The 10,939-nt window shown below is 52.7% G+C and overlaps 3 protein-coding genes across 3 annotated transcripts; 1 reads left to right on the forward strand and 2 right to left on the reverse strand.

Moving 5' to 3' along the window:
* Positions 1 to 136: 136 nt before the first annotated feature.
* On the reverse strand, positions 137 to 1,701 carry J4E93_008445 (uncharacterized protein; the record flags this gene model as incomplete). Its single annotated transcript, XM_049346344.1, has 2 exons — positions 137 to 1,628; positions 1,682 to 1,701. The coding sequence occupies 2 exons, from the start codon at positions 1,699 to 1,701 to the stop codon at positions 137 to 139; spliced, it is 1,512 nt and encodes a 503-aa protein (XP_049196745.1).
* A 235-nt stretch (positions 1,702 to 1,936) lies between these two features.
* On the forward strand, positions 1,937 to 4,074 carry J4E93_008446 (uncharacterized protein; the record flags this gene model as incomplete). Its single annotated transcript, XM_049346345.1, has 2 exons — positions 1,937 to 2,077; positions 2,191 to 4,074. 2 exons carry the CDS (start codon positions 1,937 to 1,939, stop codon positions 4,072 to 4,074), a joined length of 2,025 nt encoding a protein of 674 aa, XP_049196746.1.
* Positions 4,075 to 8,355: 4,281 nt separating this feature from the next.
* J4E93_008447 (uncharacterized protein) lies at positions 8,356 to 9,887 on the reverse strand (the record flags this gene model as incomplete). Its single annotated transcript, XM_049346346.1, has 2 exons — positions 8,356 to 9,712; positions 9,883 to 9,887. The coding sequence occupies 2 exons, from the start codon at positions 9,885 to 9,887 to the stop codon at positions 8,356 to 8,358; spliced, it is 1,362 nt and encodes a 453-aa protein (XP_049196747.1).
* Between the last annotated feature and the right edge of the window lie 1,052 nt (positions 9,888 to 10,939).

Raw genomic sequence — 10,939 nt, forward strand, 5'->3', positions numbered from 1 at the left:
CCACTGTATACTTGCAATACGGGTATAACATGTCCCAGCCTGTGACCCGGATCCCTTTTACCCATCAACCCAAACGCCAGCAAATGCATGAAGTCATCTATATCATAACGCGAAGTGAGAACAAAGCCGCTCCTCCCTAAACCTTCAACACACTGAACCTATCCTGCGGCTTAACCTTCGGAGCTCCCAGGCCTTTCCTAACCTCATCCAACTGCTCCATGCCACTCTGCTGCTTCCCCTTCTTGACCCTCCTGCCACTTTTGCCAGCAGTATGGTGACTCCCCAGAAAGTCATCCATGATACTATCGAAATCGCCACGCAGCGGCGGCGCCTCACTACTCGACCACCCGCTCATACCACTCATCTTGCTCATGCCTGACATCTTAGACATGCCACTAACCATGGAAGCAGAGTCGTCGTAGCCGTAGCCATCCTCAGGGAAACCGTCGTCGTCAGCGTACTCTTCCTCGATCTTGTCGAAGCGCTGGTCGAGCAGTGTGAGGCCTTCTGTGCGGTGGAGGGCGGATGAAGACATGGAGTACCCTGATGTGGATGTTTTGGCGCCTTTGCGCTTCTTGCGGCGGCCGCCTGCTGTTAGGGCTGAGGCGCCTGTTATGAAGGATTGGTTGTCTGTTGCGGCAGCGGCGCCGTTTCGGGGGTTGCCAGGGGTGGGTTTAGCGGCTTTGACGTCTTGTTTAAACTTTTTGAATTCGTCGAGGTACGCCATGTCTGCTGCGTCAGCGGGGGCGGGCGCTTCATCTGGAGCGGGGAGCGAGGATGGGTCTGTAGGCTCGTTGTTGGAAGGTTTCTGAGCGCGCAGCTTGGGGGAGGAGGCTTTGATTGTGTCGTCGGTTTCCCAACCTGGGTCTTCTTCTGAGAGGAAGCGGTCCATGGGGTCTCTATCGTCGGTCTCGTCGTCGAAGAGGTCGGCGCTGTCCCATTCGCGTTGGTCGACTTCGAAGCCGTCTTGGGCGAGTTCGTTGAAGATGTCCTCGTCGTCCTCGACGTAGGCTTCGTCTTCGAGCGCTTCGAGCACTTCGCGGAGGCGCGGGTCCATGTCTGGTTGGAACCCCTTGAGGGCATCGGGGATGTTCTGCTGGTCTTGGTAGGTTGTCTTGCGCACGAACTCTGATGGTGCCATGTCTTCTCCGAATAGTTCGCTCGCACTGCTGATATTGCTGCTCACGCTGAGATCGGCCTGGCTTCTGCTGTCGTTCAGCGATGCGTCGCGCAGCATATCCGCCAAGTCCATCTTTTGCTTTCCCTTCTTCTCCGCCTTGGGCTCGATGAAGTAGGAATCGCCGCTGCCAGAGCCCAGGTCGCGCATGTGCTGCATGTAGTCGTACTCGGTATCGTCGTAGTAGATGCCGTAGTTGGCGGCTTCACCCTCGTTCTTCCGTACTTGTTCGCCATATTCGCTTTCTAGTTCCCGTCTCGACTTGATCTTGCTGCGTCCCGTCGCGGCGGAGTATTGCGATGCACGCGAACTTCCTGCTGGCTCGTCGGTTTCGCGTTGGTTTGGTGCGGCCCTCTGGGCAAAGACCATTTGCGGGGCATCTTCGTCGTGGATTCGGGGGTCATTCTGAGCGCGGTGGACGAGGCGGAAGTTGGTCGCGTTCTTCTTATCGCTGTCGCGGGGTTAGCGGGGTACTTCGATGCGCATCCAGATTTCTCTTCTCACATGAACTTTCGGCGAGGCATCTTGGCGGCTTGTGTGAGAGTTGAGGTTGATTGCTACGGCAGTGGCGAGCGTGCTGTTGTGGAAGTCTGGGGAAGGCGCGCTTACAAAAGGGTCTTCTCAGAAAAATAATTTAGCGAGGCAATCGGTGAATGACGTGGTGGGGCAACTTCCGTCGCAACTTTCTCTTTCCACCCACCCCTCTATTTGGGCCAAAAACACCACAAACCACGCGATACACCACTTCCAACCGCAAACATGGTGCTCGCGAAATCCAAAAAGAGCGTCGGGCTGGGTAACAGCCTGATGAACGACAGGTTCAGCAAGGGAAAGGGCGACAACCTGCGCAAGGGCAACTTCAACGCCGGTATCGAGCGAACCGGTCAGAATGGCGAGAAGGTGTGTCATCCATACTACAACTTAGCTCTGGACGTCCGCGCACGCGTAGGAACATCGCGCATTGAGCGGCATCCGGTAGAGCACGCGACCAAGCCCATACTAACACCACCCAGTACATCACCAACGAGAAGAAGGAGGCGTCGTACATGAAGATGCGCTCCGTCACCGAACAAGGCGCCCTCGACGACTTCCTTTCCACTGCAGAGTTGGCAGGTACCGACTTCACCGCTGAGAAGATGAACAACGTCAAGATTATCCACAAGGACCAGAAGAACCCATACCTCCTCTCGCCGCTTGAGGAGCGCAACGTCACCAAGAAGCACAAGGAAAACAGGAACCGACTGACTGTACCGAGGCGACCCCACTGGGACAAAGACACTACACCACAAGAGTTGGACGAGAAAGAGAGGGCATCGTTGCTACAGTGGCGAAGAGGCTTGGCGGAGCTGCAAGAGAACAACGACCTTCTCCTCACACCGTTCGAGCGCAATCTCGAAGTCTGGAGGCAATTGTGGCGTGTCATTGAACGGTCAGATCTGGTCGTGCAGATTGTGGACGCCCGTAACCCGCTCATGTTTCGATCAGAGGACTTGGAAGACTACGTCAAAGAGGTGGACCCGAAGAAGAACAATCTGTTGTTAGTTAACAAGGCGGATATGATGACGCTGGAGCAACGGAAAGCGTGGGCCGACTACTTCACCGAAGCTGGCATCAACTACAAGTTCTTCTCGGCTGAACTCGCCAAAGAGATGAACGAGGCTCGTGCTGAGTTGGAGGCAAGCGACGACGAGTCGGACGATGCCGGCGACTCTGACGAGCTTGTGACTGATGAAGGCGAAGATTTCGAGGAAGAAGACGACAAGCTCGCAAAGGAAGCCAAGAAGATTGACCTGCAAGACAAGCAGGAAGAGAAGGAAAAGTGGGTGGACGAAGAGACAGTCGACGTACCGGGCGCGAGCCAATCAGAGGCAGACGGCGACGAGCGCACGCGGATACTGACAACAGAGGACCTTGAAGCCCTGTTCCTCCAACATGCGCCTGATGTTGATACCGGACCAAACGGCGAGCCAAGAAAGACGTCGATTGGTCTTGTCGGTTACCCCAACGTCGGAAAGTCGTCCACGATTAACGCGTTGATTGGTGCAAAGAAGGTTTCGGTTTCTGCAACACCCGGAAAGACCAAGCACTTCCAGACTATCCATCTCAGCGACAAGGTCATGCTCTGCGATTGTCCTGGTCTAGTGTTCCCCAACTTTGCCACAACCAAAGCCGAGCTCGTGTGTGCTGGTGTGCTCCCGATCGACCAACTTCGCGAGTACACTGGTCCCGCAGGTCTTGTCGCACGTCGTATTCCGCAACCCTTCCTTGAAGCGCTCTACGGAATGAAGATCCACCCCCGACCGATGGAAGAAGGTGGAACTGGTATTCTGACATCCGAGGAAATTCTACGTGCCTACGCCATCGCCAGAGGCTTCTCCACCCAGGGTCTTGGTCAGCCAGACGAGTCTCGAGCGGCGCGATACATCCTCAAAGATTACGTCAAGGGCAAAATTCTCTTCTGCCACCCTCCACCCGCCGACCCACCGCTAGACCCTAAGCACTTCAACCGCGAACTCTACGACGTCGACCATCTTCCCGCCAAGCGCCGACACCACCCTCTCGCGTCTCTCCCCGGCAACACCTCCCTCGCCGGTGCACTAGACGATGACATGTCGCTGATGGACGACGAGCTCGACGCCGGCGTACCCGTCCAAGGAGAGAAGACACAACGCATGGACAAGCGTTTCTTCGGCCCCGGACAAGGTATGGGCAGAGTAAATCAGCCCTTCCACTACAAGTACAGTGAGCAAGGCAAGGAGCTGAGTGGCAGGAAAGCCAAGATGGTCGCTGCGCTTGAGGCAGATGTCGACCCGACGGAGATGAAGATGAATAGCAAGAAGCACTTCAAGGCCAACAAGAGGAGGGCGAAGAAGGTGCGATCTGAGTATGTTGATTAGATATCGATGCGTAAGGGTGGGAATAGGGAAAAAGGAATGGGAGTTTATGAATGCATGATCGGCGTTTGGATTTGTGTCTTGGGATGAGATACCGGGAATTCAATGCATAGAATATAAAAGTTACGTTATCACATCTTTCTGCTGCTTCGATGTTACGTGCGGTTTATATGATCCATCTCACGCCACATGATTTGCATGGACCATGTCTGTTCGGGTGGTGGCTGTGGCAGAGAGCAGGCGCTGGGTCGCAACTTCACGCAGGTCCACCAAGTCATTGGTGCTATTTGCTGGAATCCACGCCAAGCCGAAACTTGCCTAATCGGGACTGCTGTCACGTTTTTTTCGAGACTTGGTACAAAAGTCGCCAAAACACGTGGAATTTACATGATGTATCGTAATGTTCTGATTGTCACTGTGATCGATGGTGTACCTGAAAACTGCTACATTGGGACAGGGTCTGGGGGCGTGAATGGGTAGTGTTCGCAGCAGCGTCAGTCTCCCGAGGTCGCAACCTCTTCACATCTTCTCCCTTCATCCCATCCTCTCACAACACCAAGCACTCATTTTCTGCTGGTCTATTACATTTTGTCCTTGTCCTCTTCTTGGGGGAAGGGCGAGCCATTACTGTCAAGTTGGTCCATCTAGCAATCTCGGATGCGACGAGTCGTATCCGTGCCTTCAACTTCAGTATGATTGTTACCTCGCCCAGTGTCGTCCGCGTGCCTCGAGCCGTTCACCCACCTCTTCCAAGCCGCAAAACCCCAGCACACAACACTGCTAATACCCCAGACACCACCCAGAACGATAGGCGCACCATATCCCGCCATTGCCGCGCTAGTCAGAGTCGCGAACACAGATCCAGCCGCGACGCTTCCAATACCAGCTTGAATACTCGCTGCAATACTCCCTAGGCGAATATTAGTCACAGCGTCACGAACAAAGAGTGACTCTCAAAAGTGCCGTACCTGCGGCGACACCACCGGCTGTGAACCCAATGAGTCCCAAGAAGGCAGGCGTACATGCCATGAGAACTACAGGAACAATGAGTGCAGCAGTTTCCCAGGGGTACTGCTTTATCCATTCCATTGCCGCTTTCATGAGTGTCGCGATCTTCAGATTCTTGAGCGCTGCGATCGCTATTTCCAATGCATCATCAGCTTGTAGTTTGGCAGCACGAATTGCTATTGTGAGGTGGACGACAGCAGCATCGATAGTACCAGGAAGAATGGGAGTTCTGCGAATCGAATCGATCGCGCGCACGTCTCTGAGTGAGCTTCTCAGCTGCCGGTTGCGGGTCTCGGAAGAGCGCGAGATGTTTGAGCCGGATGCATGCCCTTCATTCATGCTGACGAGATCTAATCGCTTGCGAGTGCAGGTCGGAAGGCTTGTTGGGATCGCGGGACTGCTGCGGTCTTGTTACTCCGACTGCGGTGCTGCTTGTTCAGGTAGTAATTCAGCCTTACCTCCTGATTGAGTGGCAATCTTTCTTTGCCAGAATGCTATTTAGATGTCTTTTCTGTAGATGCATTAACTTTTGACTACTTTGTGACGTTTCGGCGGGTGAGTGTATATGTGCAGCAGCGAATGTCACTTCAGTGATAGATAAGCGCTTGCTGCGCCGCAACAGTGAAGTGCGGGGTTTGTGTAACCTTGCACGCTGTCATCGCTGCCAGCATTGTATGGCGCAAACACCGTTTCAAAAAGGACTTCTGCTGCACTGACTCATCGTTAACATTGAGTTAGGCATCTCCTCAATCCTCAAGGTTGGTTCGATGTCTATTGACCAGCCATCATTAGCTGTGTATACTTGTGAATGAGGCACTGAGCTCTTGAGCGCAGGAACAGATTTGTGGTTTGATCATGAATCGCATTTTCTAATAAACACCAAAACTTCTAGCCCATGTCTAAAATTGAACGCCCAAGAGTTGAGACACCACTTCATAAAGCGGTCCTCCAAAGAAAGAGAAGAAATCATCGGAAGACCCAGAATGAGCGAAGTAGAAATCCAGAAAAGCCCCTGCGAACAGTGTGACATGTCCTCCTGTAGCGCCCATCCCCGTTTCCTGCGAAACTGTTCCATGCCCCGAAATGTGTGACCGATCTGTTTATGCGACGCTGGCGCAGTTGAGGGCGTTGACATTGACGATACCCTGTTGGTGTTGCAGATTAGTATGAGTTGATGGAGGCGAGCGTGAAAGGGGATAACTCACATCCTTTTGGTCACCGATGTCGCAGCAGCGGATGCTGCCATCGCAGCCGGGCTGCTGGACGCTGATAGGGAGAGTGACGCACTCAAGGGCGCCGACGAGCGCATCCTTGGAAGCGCAGCAGACTGCCCTCTCGTTTCCGCCCTTGCAGATGGTGTTTCCGTTGCCGTTGCCTTGGGGAACAGCGGAGACGGCGACAGCCAGGGAGAGGATGGTGATGAAGAACTGCATTTTGAAGTTGTTGTTGGGATCGAAAGAACGATTGGAAGTTGTAAGAGTGAGTGGTGGTGTGGAAGTGAAGATGCTTGTTGTAGTGATTGTTGTGATGAGCTGATGATTAGACTTGGAGTCGAGGATGTGAGGTCTTATATACACATCTTCGACGTGCTGAACATCGTGTCTCTTCTGCTCCGAGGTCTTCTTTCTTGCTTCTTTTTCGCGCTGGTCTCATACAGTCCGGTGAGGATACAGGAGATCGTCCAATGGAACGTGCAAGAATGCCAGACCGACAGTTGCTGAGAGCATGTTGAGTGCCAAGCGCAAGCTTTCACGAGACCACTTTGTCTTTTGCATAGTGTCAGAAGCGTTGGGGTAGTAGGGTGAGGTACGACACACTGTAGCGAACCGTGCTTCGATGTTTCGGACATTCGGTACCTGATTCTCCTAAGGGTGCACTGGCCCCTCTAGCCTCATCAGGGAAAAGAACTACAGCGGATATGGTGATAATCCGCAACCAGAGAGCGGTCAATCTGCTGCATTCTGGAGCTGTCTGTGTTAGTCGCTGCTGCAAGTAACGGATCTACCCTGGGGTGGTGTGGTGGGGGTAGATGTCACGGTGGGGTGCAGCCGTTGTTGCCGCCTCCCGCATGCCTTTCGGCGTCTGTGCTAAGCTCGATGAGGAATCGCCTTCCCACACCACGTACGTACCTAAGCAGCGTCAATCTCATCGACCGCCCGAAAGAAGCAATCTTTGAAGTTTCCCGAGTGGCACGGGACGGACTCAGCGAAACGACAGCCTCGTCGACCAGCCTCACCGACAGTATCCCGATCGCCTTGGCGCCTCCCCGACCGCCTGAAAGAAGCAAAAGTCATCCAGTACAAGCGCATGTTTTCACGGTTGGCATATAAACCTTGTATAGCTCTGGCACGACGTGCTATTGAGCTTTGAACATGTCTGGAGCTATTGACGAGCATCGCAATTAAATCTACAATAGATGGCATTGTCCACCAGAACCATTTGATGTAGACCTGGTCCTTCTAGATTAGCCTCTACCCCTGCACGACTGGCTAATCGACTTTCGGCTATCTCTAGGTGTCGAACAGACATGGGAAATTCGTGGGGCCGCAAATTCCCATATTGAGATGTCAAACACAAGGGTGACTAGTGAATGAAAGATGTCTGGGCAGATAGATGACACTCCTCTAACAAGATGCCCTATTTCGGGACTTCAACAAATATGGGAACAAAATCCAAGGCTCACTCTGTTCTCCGTTGAAAAGAAGCAAAGCTCTACCCTCGCTCACTGGACGCCACCAAACGGATGCTATCTTCCGACGATTGTTCGGTCGCGCGCGTCGTTGGGAAAAGGACTGTAAGCGAAGGCTACCTGGACATGTTTCCGGTGAGTACATCTTTGCGGTATGTTCATCTTTGCGGTGAGTGTCGTACTATTCTTCCACGTCACGCTCGACCTGATCTATCCACATTGTTTATTGCTCAAGCGTTCCCAATGCATATCTAGTACTCTGATAACGCATACCGACTGTCTAACGATTGAAGATCTGTCTTCGCACCGGCCCCAGTGACTCCCAAACGCCGATCTGAATCTGGCCGACCAACTCTCTCGGCACATCTACCTTGCCATTCCAGTAGCATAACATCACAAGCGCCCTTCGGATCCTTCCGCTTCGATAGTGACTATTCGTCATATTGGTCTACCGGATGGAGTGTGGGACGTAATCTGACACTCTGCGGTACAATGGCTCTTGGATCTTGCACACCATCCGTCGGAAGAGCAACAATTGTGGAAGGCCGTTTCGCTACTTTGCAGCCATTTGTGCTAAGTACGGAGCGTTAAGTCCGTTCTACTTTAAGCGATTCGATAAATTTCTTCTCCTTCTGAACATGGTCCGCTTCAATTTGGCTGCTTGAGTACCAGATATTGGACGTGAATCCGACGAGGAACAAGATATCTGGATCTTCGGCATCCTTCCGTTTCGGTCCGAATGCCGCATCGAACCAAAGACACGCACCCTCAGACCCCGACAGAGCGCGACCCTCGCATTCGAAAATCGTCTCCCGCAAGCTCTGAGCGTATTGGGAGACCTTGACGATGAACTGCTCGATAGTGATGGCTTTCCAATCAGAATTCTCGATGAGCAGAGGCGGTGGGGGTGGATTGTCATCGTACCTCTCCCAGCACTCCCAAGCTTCGACCATGTCAAATACTACACACATTCGTGAACGCGGTAGTTCGGTAACAGCTTCATCAGCTAGAGGGTGCTTTGGATCCACAAGCATTGGCCGCCAGCTCGGCTCGCCCTCTTCATTGGAGTCGATGATTAGAACGGTAGATGATGGGGCGAGTAGGTTCCATCGTAGGCGGTCTAGAGCGCTCGTGTGCAAGAGGCTCTCCTCCTCACGAGGAACCTCTTCAGGAAGGAGGCGGAAGTTCCTACTTGCCTCGGCGAAATCTATCGACCCTGGCGCCATGTGGACTGTATTTGTAGGGTTGCTTGACAGATGATTCTTGAACAGCCGTTCTCTCCTCGCCCAGTGTTCCCTAAACTCCTCCGCTGAACTCGAGACGGAGGACTTGAAGTTAAGAGGAAAGACTTCTTCCACCCCTCCCCCATTCCAGTTCCGCAATCCATAATTGGAATAATAGTAGAGGCAACGGCTCTCCTTCTCCGCCGCCAGGCTCACGTCTTCGATCTCGTCAATCATCTCTCGCAAGCTTTCCGCGTACGCTGAAACTTGAGTAACAAATTGCTCGATAGTGATTGCTCGTCCGTCCTTGTTGTGAATATGTAGAGGTGGTGGGCTCTCGTCCATCATGCCCAAGCACTTCCAGTAGTGAATCATGACGAAAATGACACGGATATCAAAAGTTGGTCTTGTGGTCACTGGTTCTTCGGCAAGAGGATGCTTGGGGTCAGTAAACAGGGGCTTCCAGCACAGCTCGCCTGCTTCGTTGAGATCAACGACTTCGACTGTCGATAGCGGGGCAAGGATGTTCCATTTCAGACGGTCTAAAGCTTCTGTTCTTAGACTAACATCGTCTTCTTTGCGGATGTTTTGCAGAGGCAGTGTATCAGCAGAGCTTCTGCTCCCATCAGCTGCGTCGTGGTAGGCTTGCGATACTACCTGGCCTGGATCGAAGGTTCCTTCGCCGGAAGTGACTGGTGAATTCATCCCGAACTCGCAGCGCCTGGCTAGAGGTTTTCGGACAGAATTTTGTGTAGAGAGGGGAGGTTGACGAAGAAGCATGGGGAATGCGAGTGCGTCCACGAGATTGCGTCCCTTGATCTAAATTCCGGCAGAATACGGTCCTTCGCCAAGGTGGCGTGGTCGGAAGAATGCCGTCCGCGCAATACCTACGGCATGTGACCTTCGATGGTACCATCGACAATACTGCTCAAAGGGTAGAGAGAACAGTGACAGGGTACTAGAACGACGTTCGCTGATTACGTCGCTTGTAATATAGCCATGGATATGCAAAGGTAGATCGTAGCCAAAAGGGTTTCATCGAAAACAGCATCAAGAACGCCGGAGGGGCTCAAAATGCGTGGCTTTCGACCCGAGTATCAACAGTGACACAAGAAAGAAGGTGCTGCGCGTTACATATGCGACTTCGGAAACGCAACCAGTAGGAGGGACACGAGGAGAGATTAATATGCAATCTTGTGAATGGAATATATTTCCCAAGTCGATAGAGCGCATATGGTGCAACAGGTAATGTTGGTAATAGCTTGCTCACGACCTTAGTGGCTTCCACACCATCAGTGGCTGTTCAAGAACGGGCCCGTTAAAGCTGGTGAAATCGATGCGGAAAATCTCGACGTCTTCATAGCCATGTTTCTGGTAAAAGCGATGGCCAACGGGAGTAGACGCCAGATAGGTCGGAAGACCAAGATCTTTGGCACGCTGCTTTCCCCAGTCTATGAGGAGACTCCCTGCACCCCTGCCCTGGAAATCTGGATGTGTACATAGCAATTGACGGTTTGAGATTTATGAGTATGGAGAGGGTGTGGGGTCACGTCGCGACAAATATATTGCGCAAACCTACAGAGATACTGCTTCTCTCCCATGATCGCTTTCCTCTGCCCCGCCATTCCTTCAAAGAAGACCTTGCAGGCTTCCGCATTGATCCCAGCATCAATGTGCCAAGGTTGAAATGAAGCGAGTGCTGCCTCGGTAGTCTCGAAGATGTGCCATTTTGCCCATGCTACCATTTGAGCAGTCTCTTCGAAAGCCTGGATCAAATGGACAGTAGAGTCGTTCTTCCTCATGTCGATGATCTGCTGGATTCTTTGTTGCGATGCTTCCGGAGGAAACGGGCCTGGGTTGAGGATGGGACCGAGAGGGTTATCTTTGAAAGCTAAAGACTCGATCTCACAGCCTCGCGCGATGTCGGTGTCGGAGACCTCCCGCAGAA

Source organism: Alternaria ventricosa (genome assembly GCF_023758065.1).
Source record: "Alternaria ventricosa strain BMP 2768 chromosome Unknown scaffold_16, whole genome shotgun sequence".
NCBI classification, from domain to species: domain Eukaryota; kingdom Fungi; phylum Ascomycota; class Dothideomycetes; order Pleosporales; family Pleosporaceae; genus Alternaria; species Alternaria ventricosa.